The sequence below is a fragment of the Rhinoraja longicauda genome, chromosome 31 (assembly GCF_053455715.1).
Source record: "Rhinoraja longicauda isolate Sanriku21f chromosome 31, sRhiLon1.1, whole genome shotgun sequence".
Taxonomy (NCBI): domain Eukaryota; kingdom Metazoa; phylum Chordata; class Chondrichthyes; order Rajiformes; family Arhynchobatidae; genus Rhinoraja; species Rhinoraja longicauda.
In genome coordinates, this window is record NC_135983.1 from 19316993 (window position 1) to 19344773 (window position 27781).

Sequence of the window (27781 nt, forward strand, 5' to 3'; positions counted from 1 at the left end):
GCCCCACTTAGGTTTAGATAACTCAATAATATCCCCTCTCAGCACTGCCCCAGAGATGGGTGTGGGTGAGAGACTCGCGACGAACGTTGCCCTTTTAAGAGGCTGCGCTGCCGATGACAGATGGGATGGATGAGGGTTCCATCTGGTGTTTGGTGCGTTCCCGCAGCGCCACTCGTTGCTGATCCTGGGGGAGGAGAAGGGGGGGTGTTAGCGAGAATGACACGACGGGGAGCCGGGCTGAGAGTATTCTGTGCCCGGGTGAATGGGCAGCGGCAGGTGTAGGGTGGGTCCATCAGTATTGCCCGTTTAAGAGGCGGCGCTGGCGATGGTGGCGAGCGGTTGGGCCGTTGGTCCCGGTGAGAGGCGGCGGCGGGAGGAGGAGCGGAGGGAGGAACAGCAGCAGCAGCAGCGGGAGGAGGAGGAGCGGAGGGAGGAACAGCAGCAGCAGCAGCAGCAGCGGAAGGAGGAGGAGGAGGAGGGACGTCAGCAGCGGCGGGAGAAGGAGGGACGGACGGCAGCAGTGGGAGGAGGAGCGGAGGAAGGAACAGCAGCAGCGGGAGGAGGAGGAGCGGCGGCGGCGGGAGGCACAGGATGGATTTCAGCGTGAAGAAGCTGGCCTCGGGCGCCGGCGTTTTCTTCACCAGAGCCGTGCAGGTGAGGCCCGCTCGCTCGGCCTCGGATTTACAGTGAATGTGTGTGTGGGGCAGCCCGGCTGGGCGGGGGCGGGGGGATTGAGGAGGGGTTGGGGGGAGTGAGGAGAGTGAAGAGGATGGGGAGTGAGGGGGTTGGGGGAGAGTGATGGAGGAGGGCGGGGGAGAGTGATGGAGGAGGGCGGGGGAGAGTGATGGAGGAGGGCGGGGGAGAGTGAGGGGGGTGGGAGGGTGGGGGAAGTGAGAAGGTAGGTTGGGGAGAGTGATGGAGGAGGGTGGGGGGAGTGAGGGGTGGCGGTGAAAGTTGGGGCTGAGGGGGGTGGGGAGTGAGAGGTGGGATGGGGGGAGTAAGGGGGGGGTGTGAGGGGTAAGTGGTGAAGATGTGAGGGGTGGGGTTGGAGGAGTGAGGGGTGGGGGATTGAACGGTAGAGCTAGAGGATCAGGAGGGTGAGGGGGTGGGAGTGAGAGGGGTGGACTATCTCTGCACCCGGGAAAAGATGCAGAGTCGACTCGCAGAGCCGGTTCCCGCCCCTCTCATCTTGCTCCCACCTTGAGAGGCACAGCAGACCCAGAGAGAGAGTCAAGTCAAGTCAAATTTATTTGTCACATGCACATACTCGATGTGCAGTGAAATGAAAGTGGCAATGCCTGCGGGTTGTGCACAAAAAGACGGGTGGAGAGGCTGAGGTGGGACCTGGAGACAGACGTGGGACGAGGCTCAGATCCAAAGCAATAGAGCAGAGGCAGTCAGTGGCTGGGGTACAGGCACCAAGTGCCGGTGAGGGGGTGCGGGAGGAGGTATCATATCATATCATATATTTACAGCCGTATAGGAAGGGGAAATCACTCTACCCCAGACCCTGAGGTGCAGGCTGTCTGACAAGCCGGGGTGGTCCCTGGACCCGGAGTCGGAGAAGTAGGCAGATCTCTGCCCTGTCTTTTGACTGAGGCAATGCTGACAAGAGCAAGATCGGGGAAACCTTGCTGAGTGAGATCGTCGGCTTTTGAAGTTCACTGGTGATTAAAATACAAGTCGTGAGGGGGGGGGGGGGGGGGGTTTGAGGTAGAATAACGTTGGCAGAGCTGCCAGTATGTGGGAACTGTGACAAACACGGTTGCTGTTCGACCACGGGTTTTGCTTTCATCTGAGGGAACCTCTAATCCTCAATTGGATGCGAGTTGAGCTGATCCAGATTGCCTGTGAATCTTGGGGCTGCTGGAAGTCTTGGTCTGATTTCACTCCCCTGTGCGTTTGCCACCATCTCACTCACGAGGGAGGGAGGGGGGGGGGGTGTGGGAGGGGATGTTTACCGATCCGTAAAATCCAAGGTTAAATTGCAGACATCTCAGATATCTGCGGCTGTGCGGTGCTGCTTGCAAGGTCGAGGGTGTTGGAAGAGGAATAAGAGAGGGTCGCTGGGTGCCGCGGACAGACTGCACTGGACCCCTTGCCCATGAATGGGGCACCTGTCACAGAAACGGGGATTTAAATTTAAAAAAACCCATGCCGAATAGCAGCCGGTGAATCGGCGTGGGGGCTGCGGCAGTGTGAGCCCCCACGCAGTGTGGTGTGTGGGTGTAGGCAGAGTGTGGGGCAGCTCAGGCGCGCTGGTCAGAAGGAATAGGAGTAGAATTAGGCCATTCGGCCCATCAAGTCTACTCCGCCATTCAATCATGGCTGACCTATCTCTCCCTCCTAACCCCATTCTCCTGCCTTCTCCCCATAACCTCTGACACCTGTACTAATCAAGAGCATAACAGGGTGCAACATGTCCCATATGTCGATTAAACTGAACCCCATCTCCCCTTTCGGCATCGAGCAGAGCACGACCTTAACTGAGAAGCGACCACCTTTCTGAATGCTGGGATGTTTTGGGGATAAAGTGCCCTTGCAACTTTGGAAGGGGCAGTTTTGGAAACCCAATCCCCCCCCCCTCGAGGCGGGACCCTACACACATCACTGCAATTTTTTAAAGATGGGTTAAAAAAAATCTTCAACTGCATTCTCCTGCAATTTTTCTGCTTTCTGCAAAACCTCGTTTGATGTTTCCCCCGCCCACACGGCCGGCGTGAGCAGTGTAATCTGATCTCCGAGAGAGGTGTCCTGTCCCGGGGAGCCGGGGGCTGGCGCTTCTGAAGAGCGTCTGTAACTCTTAAAGGAGCCAGATGAAAGACGCTGGCTGAAACACAAATAAGCCACACGTGATATTCCTGTGTCAGTCCTGCCATCCCACAGCAAAGGGGCGAGGACTCGGTCCTGAACCTCTCCCTCCACGTTAGAGGCGAGGAGTTCACCTCCACCCAGGTCTATGTAAACATTCGTCAATCCAGGCCGTTGGCTTTAAATAATAACTATGGACCACTGTAATTGGCATTTAATTTTAGAAACAGACTTGCATTTCAATAGCACCTTTGCTATCTCCAAAGCACCTCATGGCAATTGACATCCAATCGCTGTGGCAAGGAAACAAAATGTTTCAGCGCAGCACGCTGCCACACACAGTAACATGGTAACTGTGACAACACAAGAGATTGCAGATGCTGTAATCCGGAACAAAAAGAAACAAACTGCTGGAGGAATTCAGTGGGTCAGGCAGCATCCGTGGAGGCAGAGGGATGGACGATGTTTCGGGTTGAGACCCTACATCGGGATTGACCTGAAATATCCTCCATAGATGATAAACGCAGCGGCAGAAAAGCAGGCACGCAGAAAGGAGTGCAGCAACTTCAACAGTCCTGAGTTCACACACAAATGTGACCTTTGCGACAGAGACTCACTCCCGCATTGGTCTCGTCAGCCACAAGCGACGCTGCTCTAGCCGAAGTGTAGAGCAAGCAGCCAACTAGAATGCATCACCCATGGTCAGCCATGACCGAGGGGGCCTAAGAGATGCTGCCCAGTCTGTTGAATTAGGACATGGAACACCACAGGAACAGGCCTTTTGGCCCACAATGCATGTGCTGAACATGATTCCAAGACCAACTCTTATCTGCCTGCATAATTCATATCCCTCCATTCCCTGCATATCAATGTGCCTATCCAAAAGCCTTTTAAACGCTATTGTATCTGCCTCCACCACCACCATCCCCAAAGGCAATACTTACCACTATCAAGTTTTTTAAAAACTTGCTCTGCACGTGTCCTTTGAGCTTTGCCCCTCTCGCCTTCTAACTGTCCAAACTGTTCCTCCAGCGGTTTTTGTTTTTGCCCTGTACGATTAGTTTCAATGACCATGGTTAAAGGATGGATCGTCCAGTAACCTCTGTTGTTCTGGCGACTTGAATATAGCATAAACGTCTTGCTGATTCACATGACTCTGCCAGACTGAATCTTGTTGTTGGGCGGTGTGAACAGAGGATGGGCATGTGGCCAGGAGCTGGATCAAGGAGGTGGGCCTTGAGTAGAGAGGGTGGTGGAGAGATCTGGAGAGGCCTTACAGTGCTGAAAACCTGCTTGTGATACAGTCTTTGAATACAAAGGCCAGGGCAGAGGAAGAGAGGTTGTTCGAGAGGCAATAAATTACTTAGTGAGGGGGCCGGGTCATCAGTAGGGTTTGAAAGTTAGGACAGGAAGTGTAATATCAAGGCCTGACATCGCAGGTGTTTGGTGACCCCCAGGCCTGGTGTGCACGGACTTGAGTTTGGGATGACTCACAATACCAGGGGTTGGAATATAAAGACTGGCTGAGCCTCTAAACGAATGTTCCCCAAGAAAGACTTGTCCTACCTGGTCATTCCTCCTTCTCCCCACTCCCATCGGACAGAAAATACAGAAGCTTGAAAGTCTGTACAGCCAGACTCAGGAACAGCTTCTTCCACTCTGTTATCAAGCTTCTGGATGGCCTAATGTCAGCTAGAGTACTGTCTGATTTACCTCTACCCGAATGGGGACATTGGTCTATGGAGCTGGTGTGCTACAATGCTAAGAACTCCACTCTGTACTCTATATCTTCCCCTTTGCTCTACCTAATGTACTTGAGTTTGACCTGATTGTATTTGGGTATAACATTACCTGATTGGATAGCATGCAATACACTGCTTTTCACCATACCTCATTACAAGTGACGATAATCCTAAATCTAGTTGTGTCTATAGGTTAAAAATGCATGGAATAGTGTTTCTATAGCAGAATAGCTGAGCTGGGGTGGAATCTTGCATTATGGCAGAGATAGATTCTCAAGCTGTGGTCAAGCGTGACTTTGCGTTTGCCAAGGGTCTGCTTGAACCCTGGGCAGTGTCCGGGGAGAGGGATGGAGCTGCCTGATGGAGGGACTCGTGTAGGTGGTGGAGTTTAAACTGGCTGTCAACAGTGTTCAGAGCCCTGTCAACTGACCTCAGTCAGGCGATCGACAACAAACAGAGACAGCAGAAGCAGAAGCAGCTTCATAACTTCTGCTGCCTCAAACGCAAGAAGAAGAAGGTGTAAACCGATCCTGTGCTTTCTGACGATGTTGCCAAGGGAGCATCATGTCGAGTAGAAAAAGAAAAGTGGTTGGGGATAAGTCTTCCTGGATGCTCAGAGGCAACAGGGCAGTGCCAGGTCACAGAGGAGATGCGTCACTAGCTCTTTCAGTGAGTAGCTGTGGCATCCTTTCCATCCACCTGCGACGGCAGGTGGGACTTACATGTTAATCTGGGAGTCGTGCAATGCTCCAGCTGGTATGTCAGCTCTGACTCACTGCCTGGTATTCAGTGGGACCAGACTGCTTGATGATTCCCACCCACTGCATGGGGAAAATGGCCATTGTCACGTAGCTTTATCTGAGCACCAAGACAAGACACGGAGGTATCACAAAATGCTGGAGTAACTCAGCGGGTCAGGCAGCATCTCAGAAGAGAAGGAATGGGTGGTGTTTCGGGTCGAGACCCTTCTTCATTCTGATGTCAGGGGAGGGGGCGGGACAAAGATAGGATGTAGTAGGAAACAGGAAGACATAGAAACATAGAAAATAGATGTAGGAGGAGGCCATTCGCCCTTCGAGCCAGCACCGCCATTCATTGTGATCATGGCTGATCATCCACAATCAGTAACCTGTGCCCAACTTCTCCCCATATCCCTTGATTCCACTAGCCCCCAGAGGTCTATCTAACTCTCTTAAATTCATCCAGTGATTTGACCTCCACTGCCCTCTGTGGCAGAGAATTCCACAAATTCACAACTCTCTGGGTGGAAAAAGTTTTAAATGGCCTCCCCTTTATTCTGTGGCCCTTGGTTCTTGACTCCCCCAACAGTGGGAGAACTGGGAAGGAGGAGGGGAAAGAGAGGGACAGAGGAACTATCTGAAGTTAGCTCCACTCCAAGACAAGACACGGAGCTACGCACTGTCAAGAATCATGAATGTTTAAATGTTTTATGTACTGACAATTAGACAATAACAGTTTTACTTGTCGCAGCATACCAAGCCTGTAAACAATGCGTAAAGATAAATATATAATAATAAATTCAATAAATTAAAAACCACAGTGCTAGTACAAAAACCACAGTGCTAGTACAAAAACCAAAGTCCTTAGTTAGTGCAACCCACGTTCATAGTTGAGGTTAGTGTTGTGCAGTGTTCAAGAGCCTGATGGTTGTTGGTAAGAAGTCGTTCTTGAATCTGGAGATCACGTTTGTCAGGTTCCTGCACCATCCTGATGGTAGGAGTGAAATGAGAGGGTGACCTGGTTGTTGAGGGAGTACCTGTGATGGACCATGCAGTATCGACTCTCTGTAATCCCCTTCATTAATGCTCTTCAACTGGAGAATTCGACTACAGATCACCTGGTGATGTTTGTGCCTTGAACTGTTTTGGTGCATTGTGGGGAATCATGGAGCCGTGTAGGCTGGGGCCATCCTACGTACCAAAGCAGAGCTTTGAAGCTATATTGAAGCAGTATTTGGCAGGAAACCTCTGGCACTCTGTATCTGCTATAAGGTTGTGTTGCAGAGTGTGGACCCAGGAGACACCACTCGTCTCCCACGAGCCTCTGTTGGCTTCTCTCACGAATGGCACTTGTTTTTATTTTCTGTTTGTTGAGGTGTAAATTGCTCAGGAGCCAGTGGTAGGAGAAGGGTGAGGTTGTGGAGCAAAGAGAGATTGGAGTAGGGGTGTGTGTGTGTGAGGTAGGCAGCGGTGGCTGGTGAGGTGAAGGGTGCGTGGGTTGTTGGGAGCGTGAAGTTAAGGAGGAAGGTAAGAGGTGAGGGGTGTGGGATTAAAGTAGGGGAGCATCGGGGAGAGGGAATGGGTCAAGGAGTGTGGCTGTAGTTTGAGGATGGGGTTGGGGGGATTGTTGGGGAGGGGTAAGTGCTCGGTTAGAGAGAGTGGGGGGGGGGAGTAAGAGAGGACAAAGGTCTGGGGAAGAATCTTGAGCAATTTATTGTTTCCATTCTTAGCTTGTATCTTGCTTCCTGTTGGCACACTGGAGGTTTCTCTGCCCCCACAAACTCTGGGTGTCGCAATGTGTCCCCTCTGCTGTCGTCCCAGCTCCCTGCCTGTCTGCTCTCAGTGGGTCGACAGTTCTGTCCACATTCTCCAGTTTGTTCCTCTTTGCCCTGTCCTGCACTGTTTCATGTCTTCCCGACCCTGTCTGCTGACTGCTCAGGGATGGAGTGAGTATTTGGCACCTGTAATCCCACTGCTGGCCTCTGCCCTGCACTAATTCACCTGCTTGCCTGAACTATTGGTGCTCACAAAACTGCCCATATCATCAGCATGCCCTGTGAGTTTAGACTTTGGAGACACAGTGTGGAAATAGGGAGAACGTACAAACTCCTTATATACAGCACCCATAGTCAGGATTGAACCTGGGTCTCTGGCGCTGTAAGGCAGCAGCTCTACCACTGTGCTTGTTAGTGCCCCATTGTGCCTACCAGAGCTCGGGGCTTTTTTCTGATTGAATTATTCCCGCTGTAGTGTTTGGATTAGCTGCAGAAAAATGGTGGTTCCAGCATCTTCCATTTCCGTTCCGTGCAGCCAGGGAATTGGGCAAGGCCCTTTTAGTTTTAAATCATTCAGTGTACTTCGCTGGCCATTATCTTTGTCCTCTTGTAGCTCAGAGACTGAAAACTGCAATTGACATTTTTTTAAAAGCACACACTTTGTCAGGGAATCTGTTTTGTAATTATTTAGAATAAGTGATTTGCAGAGATTGATCAATTGCCTCGGGGCTGATCCAACAATTTTCTTTCTGCTTATTGAGCCTGAACCAGTAAAATGGTTCAGGGAATTGGGCAAGAGTCTTTTAGTTTCCGATTGTTCAGTGAGGCATAATGTTGTCAGGAGTATCATCCAGTGCATGTTGCGCTGCTTGGTGAAACTTCTCACCCAGGTTGTCCATGTCTCTCGAAGCGCCTTCACATGCAATGGTCAATGGTTTATTTATTGTCACGCATGCAGAGATACCGTGAAATACTTGTTCTGCAGGTTCTGCAGTCAAGTCGTGTTGTACATGAGTACAATAGATCCTCCTCTGGAACTGCACGCAGTCACCAGATGCAACCTGCAACTTCCAGGCCTCTGAAACATCTGATCTTGGCGCCCAAGGAGAGATGCAATTCCTTGTATTCTCAGTTTAAGCTGGATCTATCTTGACCACGGGTGCTGTCTGTACGGAGTTTGTACGTTCACCCTGTGGCCGCGTGAGTTATCTTCGGGTACACCGGTTTCCTCCCACAATCCAAAGACGTGTAAGTTTGTAGGTTAATTGGGCCTCTGCAAATTGCCCCTAATAGGATGTGAAAAGTGGGATAACATGGACCTAGTGTACAGGTGATGGTTGGTCGGTGTGGACTCTGTAGGCCTGTTTCCACGTTGAATCTGTATACATGTCCTCGCGTCACTAGATGCATAAAGTAGGGGTGAGTCTAGCCCAGCCATCAGCTCCTTCCACGGTGCCATCGGCTCCTTCCACAGTGCAGCATTTAAAGGGAGAATTAAATAACTAGTTGAAAGATTTGCAGGACTTAGGGGAAAGAGTAAAGGAACAGTCTTTAATCAAGTCTGGATGAGATCGACGGGGCAGAATCCGTCTCCTGATTCACTCTGTGGGAGAGGAATTGGTCCGAATGGTGTAAAAGCCAGAACTGTCTGTTACTTTGTGCAGTTCAACTGGCATTAAACTCTAATTTTGTAGATCTTGGGCTGAGTGTGGAAATGTCTTGTGCTAAACTGGACGCAGGAAATTCTAGTGTCCTGTATTATCATTGATATATAACCAAATTATGGAAGGAGAGTTTGCACTCTGTGGCTGTCACCTGGTTACTTTACAAAGGTCCCTAAAGGATTATTTTCTCTCTTCCAAAATTTGGATTGCACATGGATATTTTGACACGGAATTGGGTTGTTTGCACATGATGCTTTTCTTCCACATCTACATAGATTTAAGAACAATAAAGTCTCGAATGGACTACTAATTCTAACTGTTCCTAATGGAGATGAACGCCCAGGAATCCCGCCCACTCCAACATGAGTTGTCACACTTCAGTGCTTTTCTTGTATGTTGACTACTTTTTGGATGGTTTAAGAGATGTGAGATGTGAAATGTCTTGTTGATCAATTTGATGTCCATCTGTCTCTCTTCCCCCAGAGTATGTATTTTTGGGCTGAGTGCATTTAAGATGGAATGTTTTTGACACGCATCATGAGCTGAAGTGAATTGCCTTGCATTTCGTCAGTGCGTAAAATGTTCCACGTCCACTGCATCTGATGAAAGCTGTTTAAAACGAATTATTCTGTTAATCTTGTTTTGCACTGAACAATATAATTTGCACAGGGTAGATGAGGATGAGTCATCGTATTGATCGAGTTGCCGGGTAACCCTGGTAACGTGCTTTTCAAAGATGGCGGCCTGGTTAATGGAACATTAATGAGAGAGGAAAGTGAGGATGGTAAGCACAAGCCTCCTCACTACCAACAAGCAAGGCTTGTTTTCTTAACCCACTTTATTCCTGCTGGGGATGTTTAATTTTTTTCCATAAAGTCTGCCTGTAGTTATTGTAGTTACTGCTTTAAATCTTATAGTTACCACTTTAAAACTTTGATAGTTGAGGTTCAATGGACAACAGGGATGTTAACTGGGAAAGTTGCTACTGCACTTTTGTAGCTGATGTTCCTCCCACAGTGTGTAGAAAAGTTGGGAAAAGATCCAAAGAAATGGGGAGATAGTGGGAGGAGGCTTATGTTGAACAATAATCAAGAGCACTAGGACAGCTGGCCTGTCCACCATGCTGTTCACTAGAATCAACCTGCTTTTGTGCATTATCATAGAGGGACAGCACAGAAACAGGGCCTTTGGCCCACTGAGTCCATGCAGAACTGTTAACCACCCATTTTGCGTTAATCCCAGATTCTCACGAATTCCCCGCAGATTCTACCAATCACCTAGTGATCAATTAACCTACCAGCCCACGCATCTTTGGGATGTGGGAGGAAACCGGAGCACTCTGAGGAAAACCCATGCAGTACAGGGAGAACGTGCAAACGTGCCTGATTACAGCTGGGCAGAAACTGTCCCTGAATCTGGAGGTGTGCGTTTTCAAACTTCTGTACCTCTTGCCTGATGGGAGAGGGGAGAAGAGGGAGTGTCCGGGGTGAGACTCGTATGGTTATGCTGTGGATCAAGTATGAGATTATAGGTATTAAGTTTTAGTTTTGTGTGAACACTGCAAGTAAGCAACGTACCTCCAGACCAGACCCTTTTGCTATTGCCTTACGGGCTTTTGGAGGGTGCGCAAGCCTCCGATCCTCCCACCTTTCCCTCCATTCAGGGCTTGTTTGGTGAGACATGAGCACAAAATGCAGACTGATGCAATGATGAGGGAGCACTGCACCATCACAGATGCTGGTTTGTCGATGTGGAGTTAAACTGAAATTCCATATTCTCTGTTGGATGGGCACAGAAATTCCAATGGCAGTTTTCCAATATCAGCATTTAACCAAAACTAAAGAACCATTCTCAAAAGTACATGACCCGCATTTAAGGACATCCTGAGGTTCTGGAAGCCACTGGATGTGTTTTTTTCTTTGAGTCTCTCTTCAGTCAGTTTGTTTAGTTAATTTGAAATTTGCGGAAAGCAATTGTTAAAATTGAACATTTTTGCAGCCCTTGCCAAAGATCAATTTGTTCCCTGTGTGTATGTCCATTTTAGCAAATTAGTTCAATCAAACATCAGCAGTTGGCTCCAGGGCATAAAGTCCAGAGATTGATTTCCACTGATTGATACTGGTCTTTTTCAATCGAATACTCAAAACTGCCTGCTTCACATTCTCTAGATCCTGGTGCTTGCTGAGTTTAATGCTGATGTTTTAAATATTGAGAGAAATGTAGGCTACATTAGTCTAAACTCTAAAAGAACCTTTCAGTGTGGTATGACACATAGTTCTACCAGATGCTGGCATTTATTGACAGCAGTAACTCTTAACTGAAGAGATGTTTGCGCTGTACCTCTGTTTATTTGTGTATGCAAGCACCAACTCGAGAGACTGTAGATAATGTAGGCTAGAGACGGGAATGAAATATAACTTAATTTCTCCTCTTGCTGCCTTTTGTGTACCATTAATGTCCAAAACTTCAACGGTTTTGATACCAATTACAGAAATGAGTCATCGATAAATTTCATTTGAATGTGGGAAATTTTTGCTGCAGTAATATTATTTATGACTTTGCAGGGAGGTGTTGAATTTGTCGGTGGGGAGCTGTGTGATTGGATTTCCCATGGTGTTTGAGTTAAGGGATGTGAGGGAGAGCATATTAATGTCACAGTCACTACCTTGGCCCCACAGAAACTGAGGTTGAGCCTAGCCCTGTATGTACATCAGGAGACGTGGATGGGATTCATCTGGTGTTGAGTGAGAGGTTCTAGTATATCACCACCTACCCAGATCTTCGGCTCTGGGGCTCCTACAGGATCTGGTTGAAATATCAGCCAAGGCTTTATGTCGATTTGTATTGCATGCAAGCCCTTTAATAGTCTACTTCAGTTTAGAGATATAGCGCAGAAACAGGCCCCACGGCTCACCGAGTCCGCATCGACCAGCGATCCCTGCACATTAACAGTATCCTACACACACTAGGGACAATTTGCAATAATACCAAGCCAATTAAGCTACAAACCTGTACGTCTTTGGAGTGTGGGAGGAAACCAGAGCACCCGGAGAAAAGTCAAGCAGGTCATGAGGAGTGAGTACAAACTCCTTACAGACAGCACCCATAGTCAGGATCGAATCCGGGACTCTGATGCTGTAAGGCAGCAACTCCACCACTGTACCACTGTGTCGCCCAACCTTGCTGTAGCATTCAAAATCCTGAAAGAAATGCATTTCACACATGTCTGGTGGAGATCAGGCAGGCCAGGCCAGGCAGGTGGGGGAAGAGTACACACTTCCATGGAGACCAGCCAGGTCCCCTGAGGCATTGTTACTTAATGAGGTATACAGCACAGAAATAGGCCCTTTGGCCACCAAGTCCATTCTGATCTTTAACTACATATCGTGCATTATTCTTCGCAAATTTTAGTGCTGTTAATGTGGCCTACAAATACTGTATGTTGAAGTCCTTTCCCTTTCTCGCTTCTATGAATAATAACATGAATAAGAATAAGCCCGTTCTGAATCCATACGACCGAGTCTTCGTGAATCCTGCACATCTTGATCTTCTGGATCAGCCTACCATGAGGGACCTTATCAAAAGCCTTACTATGGCTTGAACCAGTTAAAGAGGATTCAGCATGAATTGATCTGGTTTTGATTCTGTCATATTTGCATAACAATTTTATGAGCCTTCTGCTGTGTAGAGATGGATTGTAGCCAACCTCCCATTCTATGAATCTGAACTTACAAGTTTTCTGATTACTGAAATTGTTGCCATCCTGTAGTTAAAATGGCAGTGTGATTGGAGTTGTCTTGCTTGAGTGCATCAAGCTCCTGAGAAATCCTCAACTCCTGAGAAAACTCAACCCGAGTGCTTGTGGGGCGAGTGGACAGCATTTTGTCCAGTGTGGTGAGTGTGACAGTGTAGTCTGCTCCCCCTCATTTCCCATACCGTGTGTGTCTCCTTCAGCCACTGCCCTCCCTTGGGGCCAATAGTTTACTGTTTTAACCCGTAACTCTGCATTGCCTGTATCTCAGACCCCTGTTGCCCTGAGGATGTTGAGTCACCTAAATAGAGACTGGAGTCACACATGTACTGGGTTATCCTCAAAGTCTGTTAGCATATCTAAAGGATGTTTATAACAAACAGGTAGTTCCTTTCTGATTATTCTCTGTGCTCAAATGACAATAATTTTGACAAATTATTTTGAGATTTGAGCTGGCAACCTATTGGTCGCTGGTCCAGCACCCTCCATGTTTTTTCCCCTGCCCTATCTCTGTAACCCCTACTGAAAGATTCCTGGGCTCTGTCAATGTTGGCCACGTGTGCATCCTGAGTGGTCATCACTACTCTGTTGGCAACTATGCTGTCAGCTATCCCAGGACCCCAGTCTCTGCAATTCACTGTATCTTGTACACGTGACAATAAGAACACCATTGAACCATTAAACCTCATCATTTCTTTCTTCCTCTGATAAGATAATTCTTGGTACGTTCCTCTTCGTCAGCCCTTCAGTCATCCAATTTAGTATCTCCTTGGCATGCTTTTGATTGATTCTGTTCCTGTAAAAGATCTATATAAGTGTGAACTGTTGTGAAGAGCTAAGCTGAAGCTTGCTTTTTCAACCAGGTTTTTGCTTGCACCTCCCAACAGAGTATCTGGTTTGTTGCTCTTTGGGAACACTTTCACATTAAAAGTCACTATATAAATGAACATTTGTTATTGGGATGTTTTTAAAGTTTTTAATTTTCAAAAGATATTTCTCTAGTGTAATAATGTCTATTCTAATCTGGCACGAATGTATTGAGCAATCCACTCCCTGAAATTGAAAATGTTTTTTAATCAACTTAGAGATGACCATGGGGCTAATTTGTTTCATAGGAATTTAAAAAATGACATTATGGAAAATGTGCTGCATTTATGGACATGTCACTTCACAGCATTTTATAATGAACCATGTGGAATTTATTGCACAAACAGCCCAAGTGATATTTAATATCAATATTCCTTCCATTTTGTGCTGTGACTGTACCGTTTGCTTCACTCAAATGATGTGTTCGCAAGTTTCAACATTTTCAGAGCACACCTTATGCTTAATGGATAGTCTTTTGATTGACCCGTTTTTCACGTAGGTTAGAAGTTGTTTGTTCTTTTCGTTCATATTGTTCCTTAGCATGGGTGCTCCGATTTCCTCCAACATTGTGCAGATAAGCATATTAGTAGGTTACTAGGCTGCTGTAAGTTGCCTCTAGTGTGTGAATGGCAGTAGAATCTGGGGTAGATGATGGCAATGTGGGGGAGAATAAAATGGGATTAATGTAAACGGTGCTTGATGATCACATTGGATACAGTGGGCTGGAAACATGCTCATGTGTTGTATGACTCCATGCAGGCATTATCACAGCGTTTAAAAAAAAATCTGAACAGGTACAAGGATAGGATAGGTTTAGAGGGACATGGGCCAAATGCATTGGGGCATGTTGACCGGCATGGACAAAGTGGGCCAAAGGGCCTGTTGCCACATTCAGGTTCAATTACTTTTACACTTTTGTCTTTTTGAATTAACAGAGAGATGCAATCTTAGAAGCCTAATGCACAAGAGGAGGCCATTTAGTCCATTGTGTGTGTGTGTGTTCTGGGTCATTTGAACAGAATTTCCCCTCGGCTTTAGTGGTCTAAGGAGAATCATTCCAATTCCTTTCATTCTTCCAGATCAGTGAAATCCCTCATCTTGTGCCATCTGTTCAATCTCTCCAGGTCTTCCAATACTAACAGCCTTCATTTAAAGGGCTCCTTTTAATGATGCAAAATGTCCCACTAGTCTTCTACTGACTTGCTTAGAAAAGTAACAGGGTTACATTGTGGAAAATAACAGAAATAAAAATAATTCTGGGCTCCAGCCCTCTGCCTGTTTAAATGCCAACATTCTGGTTGTGTGTGTTTAATCATTTTGCAGTATGGTACTTACAAAGTGATTGGTTTATACTTTTTTTTAAAAAAAAGCAATGGCATTGGAGCAACTTCAATAAAAAAATACTCTTTAAAAATGTATAGAAGAGCTCTTTGCTGCAAAGGGTGTGAAAGTGAGTAATGTGCTGGCACTCTCCTGTCTAGTTGTTCAGATGACATTTCAACGTGTATTATAAAGAACCCTGTGCTCGGCTGGGTTATAATCTCTGAAGGCAGCCAGTGCTTGTTACACAGAAGCCTTATTTTCAATAAGATGCTCTGAAGCTTTTCTGACGATTGATGTGTGAGTTGTGCAGTATTAGCCTGACATATATCATGTCCATTGCCAACTCACGCAGACTGGTTTGGAGTTTCCAGCATTACTGTCGCCAAGATCAAAATCTGGTGGGGACAAATCTAAAGAACGTTTGCTTTCATGGAACATTAGAATAATAGTGCACAGGAACAGGCCCTTCGGCCCACAATGCCTGTTTCAAACATGTTAACATGAAAAACTGATCATCTCTGCCTGCACGTTATCCATATCCCTCCATTCCTTGCATATCCATGTGTCTATATAAATACCTCTTGAATAAATCCCTCTACTGTCATATCTGCTTTTTTAAAACAAGTTTTTGTTTTTGTTTTATAAAAATCAAAATTTGAATCAAATTTCAGATAAATGAATAAGTTTAGAGGGATATGGGCCCATAAACGTCAAGCAATGCTTTCTCACTTTCAGCCTGCTCACTGATGCTCAATTTGCATTTCTCCAGGACAGACAATCCAAGACTTAATGACATCCTTGGTCTAAATATGGATGAAGCTGCTTTCCAGTGGTGAAGTGAAAGTTCTGCCACTAACGTTGAAGCAGCGTTTGACCAAGCGTGCATCTGAAGCTCTGGGCAGTGTTGCTGGGACCAACTAGATCCAGTAGCTTCATGAATGACCTTCCTGCTGCATGTGGTCAGAAGGGGATCACCAAATGTTTAGATCCATTTGCAATCCATTGTGAAATTATTCAAAGTTCTAAGCAGCCAGATCCATTCACCAATCCTGCTGCTTATGGCATGGGCTCAGTGGTAAAAATGAGGTGCCAGACCATGTCTGTCTGCCATGCGGCTCTGACCAAAGTGAATGTGCCCCTATGGTACAGGGGCGGCATGGTGGCACAGTGGTAGAGTTGCTGCTGTACAGCGCCAGAGACCCGGGTCAGAGTGGACTGGCTGGGCCGAAGAGCCTGTTTCCGTGTTGTATCTTGAAAGTCTAAAGAGAGTGCATCTCTTAAAATCATTCCACGTTCAGTGCTCTCCAGAGCACATGCGCCCATTTGATTGGCACCCAGTCCTCTGTGCTAGGTGTTCATTTACATTATCGCAATAATACCATCTACCAGATGTACTGCTGCAAACAGCTGGCTTTGTCAATAGTTGGCTCCCAAGCCGGGACCTCTATCACCGAAGGCAAGGCACCAAGCGCAGTAACACCACCACCGGCCTCCTCTCTGTCATACACTGAGTGCTGGTAACCTAACCTTGCTGCTACAGAATCTTGGAATTCCCTAGAAAACTCCATCACTTGGATTACCTTCAATGTTCACTTTACCAAAATCATGTTCATTGTTTTAAACCCAGTATCTGTGCTGAGAGTCCTGGTGTCGTTTGTCAGGAAGCCTCCTCTTGTGATGTGCTGTGTTGGTTGATGGAATGATGTAGTTAACACACATCAGCCAAATAAGAAACAGTATTAAACCTGTAATTTCCAACATGTTTACGTAAACAAAATTAATCATGTTTTATCACTTGTATGTAAAGATAATGCCAGACACCTGTTTTGCTTTAGACAATAGACAATAGGTGCAGGAGTAGGCCATTCGGCCCTTCGAGCCAGCACCGTCATTCAATGTGATCATAGCTGATCATTCTCAATCAGTACCCCGTTCCTGCCTTCTCCCCATACCCCCTGACTCCGCTATCCCTAAGAGCTCTATCTAGCTCTCTCTTGAATGCATTCAGAGAATTGGCCTCCACTTCCTTCTGAGGCAGAGAATTCCACTGATTTACAACTCTGACTGAAAAAGTTTTTCCTCATCTCCGTTCTAAATGGCCTACCCCTTATTCCTAAACTCTGGTTCTGGACTCCCCCAACATTGGGAACATGTTTCCTGCCTCTAACGTGTCCAACCCTTAATAATCTTATATGTTTCGATAAGATCCCCTTTCATCCTTCTAAATTCCAGTGTATACTAGCCGCTCCAGTCTTTCAACATATGACAGTCCCGCCATTCCGGGAATTAACCTAGTAAATCTACGTTGCACGCCCTCAATAGCAAGAATATCCTTCCTCAAATTTGGAGACCAAAACTGCACACAGTACTCCAGGTGCGGTCTCATTAGGGCCCTGTACAACTGCAGAAGGACCTCTTTGCTCCTATACTCAACTCCTCTTGTTATGAAGGCCAACATTCCATTGGCTTTCTTCACTGCCTGCTGTACCTGCATGCTTCCTTTCAGTGACTGATGGACTAGGACACCCAGATCTCGTTGTACGTCTCTTTTTCCTAACTTGACACCATCAGCTAATAATCTGCCTTCCTATTCTTCACACTTATCCACATTAAACTGCATCTGCCATGCATCCGCCCACTCACACAACCTGTCCAAGTCACCCTGCAACCTCATAGCATTTTCCTCACAGTTCACACTGCCACCCAACTTTGTATCATCTGCAAATTTGCTAATGGTACTTTTAATCCCTTCATCCAAGTCATTAATGTATATTGTAAATAGCTGTGGTCCCAGCACTGAGCCTTGCGGTACCCCACTAGTCACTGCCTGCCATTCTGAAAGGGACCCATTTATCCCCACTCTTCTGTCTGCCAACCAATTTTCTATCCATGTCAGTACCCTACCCCCAATACCATGTGCTCTAATTTTGCCCAGTAATCTCCTATGTGGGAACCTTGTCGAATGCTTTCTGAAAGTCAAGGTACACTACATCCACCGGCTCTCCCCTGTCTATTTTCCTAGTTACATCCTCAAAAAATTCCAGAAGATTAGTCAAGCATGATTTCCCCTTCGTAAATCCATGCTGACTCAGAACGATCCTGTTACTGCTATCCAAATGCTCCGCAATTTCGTCTTTTATAATTGACTCCAGCATCTTCCCCACCACTGATGTCAGACTAACTGATCTATAATTTCCCATTTTCTCTCTCCCTCCTTTCTTAAAAAGTAGGATAACATTAGCTACACTCCAATCCACAGGAACTGATCCTGAATCTATAGAACATTGGAAAATGATCACCAATGCGTCCACAATTTCTAGCGCCACCTCCTTAAGTACCCTGGGATGCAGACCATCAGGCCCTGGGGATTTATCAGCCTTCAGTTCCATCAGTCTACCCAGCACCATTTCCTGCCTAATGTGAATTTCCTTCAGTTCCTCCGTCACCCTAGGATCTCTGGCCACTAGAACATCTGGGAGATTGTTTGTATCTTCCTTAGTGAAGACAGATCCAAAGTACCGGTTCAACTCGTCTGCCATTTCCTTGTTCCCCATAATAAATTCCCCTGCTTCTGTCTTCAAAGGACCCATATTTGCCTTGACTATTTTTTTCCTCTTCACATACCTAAAAAGCTTTTACTATCCTCCTTTATATTATTGGCTAGCTTACCCTCATACCTCATCTTTTCTCCCCGTATTGCCTTTTTAGTTATCTTCTCTTGCTCTTTAAAAGAGTCCCAATCCTCTGGCTTCCCACTCTTCCTTGCTATGTTTCCCTACCCGTCCACTGATAACTGTACCATGTCTCCGTACTTCTTGTTCCGGCGCTCCTTAAAATTAATTTATTGATATGGCTCTTATTGCCTGTTCTCAAAGCAGTTCAATAGCTTGGTATAAAATATTACTTTTCTAGTCATTCCTTGAAGTCCTTTAAACGATGTTAAGGGCACGATTTTTATGAAAGTTATTGCTGTAGAGGCTTTCCTGCCAGAGTGATACTGGCAACAACAGGGTTGTGGAAAGAGGGAGCCGAATACAGTGTGTGGTGTTGCAAGGAAGTGGTTGGCATTATTTGGCTGGCCTATGCTGCCAATCTTTCCTGTACCCTGCAAGGACTTTTAAAATTGTATTCCATAATCTGCCTTTTAAGAATAAGATTATCTAATTTAGCCAATCTCTGTCTACTCAGTACCATACTGTGAGTGATGTTAACCCAAGAACTATTCCTTCCACCCACCTTGCACATCACACTGTGTGTGGCCTTTTTAAAGTTGCCAGGTGTAAAGAGGCTTCAATAGATTGAGAATGCAACCATTGTTGAGTTGCATTACTTGCATTAATTATATCTAGGAGACACCAGAAGCGTCAAAGCATTTGCCAAATATTTATTGAAGACGAACAACACCTGCCACCTGTGCCTTTTATCAAATGTACAAGTACACAACTCATTTACCCATCTTGCAGACAGATGTAGCCCAGGTTCGATGTAAAACTGTAATCCATGTACAACACCAGTGAGGAATCGTCTTGGGGAGGGAAGGTAGCGTTACTGGGTAAACTGACGACACTTCACAGCAATCGAGCTCTCTTAAACCACTGTCTCACAACAAAGTGTCTTTGGAGAAACAAAACTGCAGCTGCTGGTTTGGGGGGAAAAAAACAGGCCCATTGTTGGCGTAACTAAGCGGGCAGGATCAGGGGCCCTACAAAGTACTATGTGGCTGATTGATGGAGTGGCTGATTGGTGCAGGTGGTGAGGGCTATCTGCTTTGCCTTTCACGTTCTTGAACCGCAACAGTCTGTTTTATTGCAAAGATACAGCAATAAGTTGTCATGAATTCAATGTGAGTCACTTGCAATCATTCATCAGTGATCTTCAGACTAATGTGATTCTCCCAGTTCCTTCCGATTGCTTTAATGCACTGTCTCTCAGTGAGTGCAATGAACTATCCCTATTTATGAATTGTGAAAGAATGGTTTCCAATTACTAGCAGCGTGTTATTTGAAGTTCTGAGTGGGCCAGCACATGGATATTCTATCATGCTGTTTCTTCTGTGTTTTCTCTTCTCTCTTTTCCCCCACACCTCCCCTCCGCCCAGTTCACTGAGGAGAAGCTGGGACAAGCAGAGAAAACTGAGCTGGATGCACACTTTGAGAATCTCCTGAGTCGCGCCGACAGCACCAAGAACTGGACAGAGAAGATCCTCCGGCAGACTGAGGTCTTGTTGCAGCCCAATCCAAGTAAGAAGGGTCAATGTGTGTTCCGTCTGCAACTTTACTGCTGCCTGCAGGCCAACACTTCCAAAGTCATTAGGATCTTGTTGGAATAGAACATAAATTTAAAATTCAATGTTCATCGGGTTGTGTGACTTGGTTGTAAAAGGCATAACCTCGATCAGGTTTATTTTATTCTGCTCATTGTAACTCATCTCACTCTTCAATTTGACATCCTTCAATAAAAACTCCCCTCATCCTTCTACTGCCCCAGTGCCACAATTTTCCAAGGATAGGGTGTGAGAGAAAGTGAGGCCACATAATTGCCCACAGGCAGCAGAGGTGAGTCTCCACCTTGCAGCACCTATAAAAGCTGTGCTGGACCTGGGACTAGGCTCACTGTCTGTCTTCTCAGCAGGTGGCAGTGCTTATCACTGGAGTAAGAGGGTCGAGAGGGGGGAAATCCCATTGCATCTTTTTGTGAAGCTGCTGTTGTGGAAGATGGCTCTGTTACTATGGCAACAGTTTGCATGGCTGCTTGTTGGATATTGCTCGTGAGCCATAAGCTGTACGAATAGGTAGAATGACTTAATAATGTGCTTATCACAAAGCAGCGTACAAGGTAACAAAGAGATTATCCCAAAGCTGTCCACCATTAGCATCACACAGGCCATCCATTATATTGAAAAATACAACTCGGTCACTCGACAGTAATAAAAATAATTAAGATACCATATGAAATGCCTTTTTGATGTTGTCAAATGTTTGCACATATGTGTCATGTGACTGCAGTGTGTGGCTGGACATTTTGTCAACTTTAAATAGAAATTTGCAGAGCATGCCAGACAGAAATTATCAGCAGCTGACATCTAAGTCTCCCACATCGATGCGTTTCCCACCAACTAAACCTGATCAGTCTGACGAACTCCAGAGTTCTGACTTTGACTTTCCCTCAAGGACATCGTAGATTCTGCTGCTGTGGCTCTGCTAACTCTCCCTCTCTCTGCAGCCCCCTCCGGCCCCACCATCCACTGCAAACTCTGCATTGCTCCAGTTCTGGCTCTTGCTCTGTTTATCCCAATCTCTTTTCATTGCCCAAGTCCTGAACGTTTCCTGAACATTTCCACCATTTTATCTCTCTCTGTCGCTTTCTCCCTTGAAACATGTCCCTTGGATTGAGGAACTGGTCTTGCCCTGATATTGCCTTGTGTGGGCTGGTGTCAAATTTAATCTAATAGCATTTTGTTCTGTGCCTTGGGTGTGTTTTGCCATTACAAATGTGAGATTTTGTATGGGTGACACTCATTGTGTGGTAAGCCTGGCGGTGAATGAATTGTACCTGTTACTGTTTTGCAATTTCTCATCAATATTCAGATCCTGCGTGTATCAAGTTCCAAAAACACAGCAGCTCCTTGGATGTTGGACTCTTTAAAATGGGGAAGATTCAGGGAGGTGTTTATAATCATACAGGAGTAAATAAGGAAAATCTGCTTCTAGCGATACAGTGCATTCAGAAAGTATTCAGACCCCTTCACTTTTTCCACATTTTGCTACGTTACAGCCTTATTTTAAAATGGATTAAATTCTTTTTTTTATCATCAATCTACACGCAATACCCCATAATAAAAAAGCGAAAACAGGTGTTTAGAAATTTTTGCAAAGTAATTAAAAAGAAATAACTGAAATATCACATTTACATAAGTATTCACACCCTTCACTCAGTACTTTGAAGCACCTTTGGCAGCGATTACAGCCTCAAGCCTTCTTGGGTATGACGCTACAAGCTTGGCACACCTGTACTTGGGTAATTTCTCCCATTCATCTCAGCAGATCCTCTCAAGCTCTGTCAGGTTGGATGGGGAGCGTCGATGCACAGCTATTTTCAGGTCCCTCCAGAGATGTTCGATTGGGTTCAAGTCCGGGCTCTGGCTGGGCCACTCAAGGACATCCACGGACTTGTCACAAAGCTACTCCTGTGCTGTCTTGGCTGTGTGCTTAGTTAGGGTCATTGTCCTGTTGGAAAGTGAACCTCCGCCTCAGTCTGAGGTCCAGAACGCTCTGGAGCACGTTTTCATCAAGGATCTCTCTGTACTTTGCTCCGTTCATCTTTCCCTCGATCCTGACTAGTCTCCCAGTTCCTGCCGCTGAAAAACATCCCCACAGCACGTCTTGGCCAGGTGATGAGCGGTGCCGCTTGGCATTCAGGCCAAAGAGTTCAATCTTGGTTTCATCAGACCAGAGGATCTTGTTTCTCAAGGTCTGAGAGTCCTTTAGGTGCCTTTTGGCAAACTCCAAGCGGGCTGTCATGTGTCTTTTACTGAGGAGTGGCTTCCGTCTGGCCACTCTACCATAAAGACCTGATTGGTGGAGTGCTGCAGATATAGTTCTCCTTCTGGAAGCTTCTCCCATGTTCACAGAGGAACTCTGGAGCTCTGTCAGAGTGACCATCGGGTTCTTGGTCACCTCCCTGACCAAGGCCCTTCTCCCCCGATTGCTTAGTTTGGCCGGGCGGCCAGCTCTATGAAGAGTCCTGGTGGTTCCAAAGTTATTCCATATAAGAATGATGGAGGCTACTGTGCTCTTCGGGACCTGCAATGCTGCAGAAATTATATTATACACTTCCCCAGATCTGTGTCTCGACACAATCCTGTCTCGGAGGTTTATGGACAATTCCTTCGTCTTCAGGGCTTGGTGTTACTTTGACGTGCACTGTCAACTGTGGGACCTTATATAGACAGGTGTATGCCTTTCCAAATTATGTCCAATCAATTTAATTTACCACTGGTGGACTGCAATCAAGTTGTAGAAACATCTCAAGGATAATTAATGGAAACAGGATGAACATCTCAATTTTGGGTGTCATAGCAAAGGGTCTGAATACTTATGTAAATGTGATATTTCAGTTATTTATTTTTAATTACTTTGCAATAATTTCTAAACACCTGTTTTTGCTTTTTTATTATGGGGTATTGTGTGTAGATTTATGATTTTAAAAAAAGAATGAAATCCATTTTAAAGTAAGGCTGTAACGTAGCAAAATGTGGAAAAAGTGAAGGGGTCCGAATACTTTCTGAATGCACTGTATATTGATTGTAACCAAAGAACACAGATATAAAGTGATTTTCCAAAGAGGCAGAAGGGAGATGTGAAGTGTGTGTACACAGTGACTTATGGTTTTACTTCTGAACAGGATCTGTGTGTTGTTGGCAATGCTGAGGTTAATTGTCTATCCCTGCTTGTTCCAAAATTGTGGAGGCAGCTGAGAGTTAATTACATTAGTGCAGCTAGATATTACATTAGTGCAGCTTATATATAAACAGACTGATTTATATTTCCTTCCCTGAAAGATGTTGGAGAACTAGATGGGTTTTACAACAATCCAGTTTTCAGGTTTACAATTACGGGGATGAGCACTTAGAATTTAAGATTTGTTAAATTTCTTATATTAATTTCCCTTGCATGGTAGGCTGTGAAATCCCACCATTGGATGGTCTGGAACTGAGTTTGGATCCTTTTACCCTCTAGCACTGGAGATAGTCCACATGAGAGTCTCCAGGATAATTCCAGGGATGAGGTGGTTGTCCTACCAAGAGAGGCTCGACAGTTTAAGATCATAATGGGGATTGACAAAGTAGATGCTGAGCTGCTCTTACTGGTGGGGGGGGGGGGGGGGGGGTCATGGACAAAGGGGCTTAGCTGCAAAATGAGGGACCAGTCATTTAAAGCTATGCGTTTTATAAAACATCATGCCCTATGGATGGTGAATCTCTGGAATTCTTGGTCCCTGTGGGTGGTGAAGGCCAAATCATGAGATATATTCAAGGTGGAGAAAGATAAATATGTGAAGATCAAGGATTGATGGTTGTGAGGAACTGGCGTGCTTCAAGAGGTGTTGAAGCCAGCATAGATCCGCCAAGGTCATATTGGCTGATCTGTGCAGAGCTCAACTCCTCTTCTGTGGGGCTGAGTGGCCTAAACCTGCTTCTGTGTTCTTGTGAAAGTTTGAAAGCTTAAAGGCAACAGTCCCGTACCTCATGATCTAGAATGTCCTGCCTGACAGGGTGGCGGAAGCTGTTTCAGCGTTTAAAAGAGAATCGGATGAATAATTGATAGAAATAATTTGCAGGGCATGGAAAGGGGCTGGGGGACTGTGCCTTTCTGGGTAGCTATTTCAAAGAACTGGCACACAATGGGCGTGATGGGCCTTCTGTGTTGTGTCTTTCTCTTGTGTGGAGAGAAGGTTTCTAACTCCACGTTGAGGAGAGATATCGTCATTGGGGCTAGGATGCCATGAATAGTGTAATTTGATTCGGGGAGAAGGGAGATGTGGTGTGGTATGGTATAGTTTTCACAGCATTTGGCTGGTTAGCAAGCAGTCACTAATCACCTTACTATTCCCTGCAGGCGCACGAATTGAAGAATTTCTTTACGAAAAGCTCGATCGCAAGATTCCCTCACGGATCACCAATGGGGAACTGTTGGGCCAGTACATGCTCGACGCAGCGAGTGAATTTGGTCCTGGGACCCCTTATGGTGAGCTCTTAAAGACACTTAATAACAAGTCAAGTCAAGTTTATTTGTCACATACACATACAAGATGTGCAGTGAAATGAAAGGTCACCCACAGTCCAGCAATAGAGCAATAAAAATAAACAATCTCACACACAATCACAACCAACACAAACAAAAAAAAAGAAGCATCCATCACAGTGAGTCTCCTCCATTCACCTCCTCACTGTGATGGAAGGCCAGAATGTCTTTTCTCTGCCCCTGCCGTCTTCTCCCGCGGTCAGCCTGGTGTCGTTGCCGCGTTCCAGGCCGCGCCGGACAGTGAAAGGTCCGCAGCGGGCCGACCCAAGCCCCGCGATCCGGGGCGGGCGAACACGCTGCCGCTGCACGTCGGGGCGGTCGGGGCTCCTTGGGCGGTCTGGGCAGAGAAAGTCCCGCGGCCTATTCCAGGCCGCACCGGACGGTGATAGGTCCGCGGCGGGCCGACCCAAGCCCTGCGGTTCGGGGCGGGCGAAGACGCTGCCGCTGCCGGAGCTTCCGATGTCGGCCCACACCCGGGGGGGTGGGGTGCGAGCTTCCGACGTCCACGCGGCCCGCGCCGAAGGCGAGTCGCAGCCACTCTCGCAGCGCCACCACAGCCTCCGAAGGCAGCCAGCTCCGCAGATGGTAAGTCCGGTCCGCGGGCTCTGCGACCCAGAGCCCAGGTGGTCCCAGGTGGAGGCCGCCAGCTCCAGGTGTTTGGCAGTTGGTAGGCCGCAGCGTGAACGGAGACACCACCCAGAATAAAGGTCGCGTCTCCGTTCGGAAGAGACAATTTTACAGTCCCCCCACCACCACCACATAGTACACAACCACAATAAACACTACATCACATCTAAACACTGCAATCAAGACAAAAAAACAACATAAAACACAAAGACAGACGTACTGCAGGTGAGCCGCAGCTGCTAGGGCAGTGCAGGCACACAAGGAAAGGAAAGTCTTGGATCGTTTGATGTTTATGATAGTATAAAGAACTAATTTGCATTTTTATCATGTTTTTCACAGTTTCAGGGTGTCTAGAAGCCCTGTAGAACTAGTGCAATAGTTTTTGATGTGCAGACACTGATGTAATGTGGCAGCAGCCAATGTGCTCACAGCAAGATGCCACGAATGACAAAATTATCCAGCTTTAAGCTGTTATCTGAGGAAGGACTGAGACCAGAAAATCGGGAAAGCCTCCAATTTTCAAATTTTTTGCACTGTCTCTAAGGGGCGGCAGGGACCAAGACCTGAGAATAAGGGGCTACCTACTACAGGGCAGCGCTCCCTCCCTAATGCTCTGGGTGAAATTTGTGTTCATCTCTAACAAGGGGCTTCTAACTCATGCTTATCATTCTGTGAGTCAAGTCGAACATTATCGACTGAATATAGGGTCCATGTGCTCCTCTTTAGGAAATGATTGAATGTATATCACTCAGAGCTGATTGTGTAGATTTGACATGTCTTCACTTGATTATGGATCACTGGTCAAGTTTAATCATAAAGATCTAGGAGAGCTTCACTTGCTTAGGTTTTTATGCTCTTTGTTGCCCCTTGCTCCACACACCTTTCACCCGTCCTTTCTGACAAGTGAGGGAGTGGTGTTGACACCATCACTGGACCTGGATGTGACACCGACACTAGGATTAACCTTTGCTCGATGTAAAGGCTTTGGCACATTGGTGATGGCTGCTGGCCAATGGCATGAAACTTCAAACCAAAGTACATCAGTTCTTGACGCAATGATGCACATTCATCCTGTTTTAATTTTACGCTCTGCTCATGAACGGCTCCTCCAAAATCACAAGATGTTCTCCTGTACTCTTGGCGGCTAACAGATGGTTCAGGTTTCACAGCAATGGTTCACTCCCAGCAGGATTCAATTCAACCTTGAGTGCAGACCTGACTCCATAAGGTAATCTCATCAGGGAAAGCCTGCATTGTGCTGTTGGTCGTCTGGTGCAGCTCACCACCTTTAGAAACATTCTGTTGCGCATCGGGAAAAGTCCACTTTTAAGAATATATTTGATCCTTCTACCTCTGCGCAAATCTTGTGGTGGGTGCTGTTCCTCACAGCTTGATTAAGTGTGCTTTTGTAGCATCCACAAGTCTGGACCATTTTGTGCTTTGGCATGGCCTTCAGCTGCTGCTGAGCTAATCACGTCAGTGGATGACATTCTCTAGCATTCCTGGATGCCGAGTCCATTGATGTAACAGACTCCAATGTCAAATGTTGTGAGTTCATCCATCAGATCCCAAGCAAACTTGTCAGGCAAAAGGTACCAATGTTGTGTGGTGCAAGGCGAAGTTCTTTAATGAAATAATGTACAGGTTAATGAACCTAATTTCTGCCTTTATTTCTCTTTCAGCAATTTCTAACATCTAGTTACCATAATGTTAAAATAATACAAAACATTTTTAAACAAGGCAGCACAGTGGTGCAGCGGTAGAGTTGCTGACTTACAGAGCCAGAAACTCGGGTTCGATCCTGACTACGGGTACTCTCTGTAGGAATTTTACGTTCTCCCTGTGACCGCTTGGGTTTTCTCTTGTTTCCTCCCACACCTGGCAGGTTTTGTAGTTTAATTGGCTTTTGTAAATTATCCCTAGAATGTCGGATAGTGCTAGTGTACCGGGTGATTGCTGGTGGATGCGGTCTTAGTGGGCCGAAGGGCCTGTTTCCGTGCTGAATCTCTAAAGACTAAAAGCTTTCACATTGAAGATTTATCAGCATGGCAAAATATCTGTGGGGGGTACTTTTTTTTCTGCCTTCTTATGAATTGGTTTTGGGTTCTCATGATATGTTCCTGAACCTCCAGGATGTTTTTTACTCCAAGGAACACGTCCATTTATATGAATACAAGCTGAATGTTTCCTGAGACTGGCTACACATGAGAACTGATGTAATGAGCCATGGCCACCCAGACCTCCCTCTCCTATTTAGCACCGACTTGGCCAAACCTGCAGCATGTGCAGTGGTCCCACGCTGGCAGTGCATGGTCACTGCAATGAACTTCCCTAAAACATCAACGCCCTTCAAATATCAAGAATAAACATTTCTTTCTATCCTTCTATCCGGAGATGCTGCCTGTCCCGCTGAGTTACTCCAGCATGTTGTGTCTATCTTCGGTGTAATCCAGCATCTACACAGAAAAATTCTGATCCTTGACACCAAGTTGAGATGTTTCCACAAAAACATAAGAGGTAGCATTCATTCAAAGAAGCAGTGGTTCATTTTGCAAATGAGGAGATTGGTGCTTTTTACCTGTGGTTGAGCAGTAGGCACACAACATTGCTCTCTTTTCAACTGGGGTCGCGAGACAAAAACGTGTGGGCACAGAGGGAGTGTGTCTGTGCTTAAAGAT

The 27781-nt window shown here is 46.2% G+C and overlaps 1 protein-coding gene across 7 annotated transcripts in view; it reads left to right on the top strand.

Moving 5' to 3' along the window:
• The first annotated feature begins 483 nt into the window (after positions 1 to 483).
• Positions 484 to 27781, top strand: part of sh3glb2b (SH3-domain GRB2-like endophilin B2b) — a 65669-nt gene continuing 38371 nt past the window's right edge. For 3 of the 7 annotated variants that reach the window (XM_078426324.1, XM_078426327.1, XM_078426330.1), the window contains exons 1-3: positions 486 to 654; positions 19772 to 19913; positions 24291 to 24419. In XM_078426324.1, the coding sequence (XP_078282450.1) occupies positions 592 to 654; positions 19772 to 19913; positions 24291 to 24419 (334 nt within the window). In that variant the 5' untranslated portion in view covers positions 486 to 591. Of the gene's footprint in view, positions 655 to 19771; positions 19914 to 24290; positions 24420 to 27781 lie in introns of all 7 variants that reach the window. The other 4 variants (XM_078426325.1, XM_078426328.1, XM_078426326.1 and 1 more) reach the window with 3 other exon arrangements.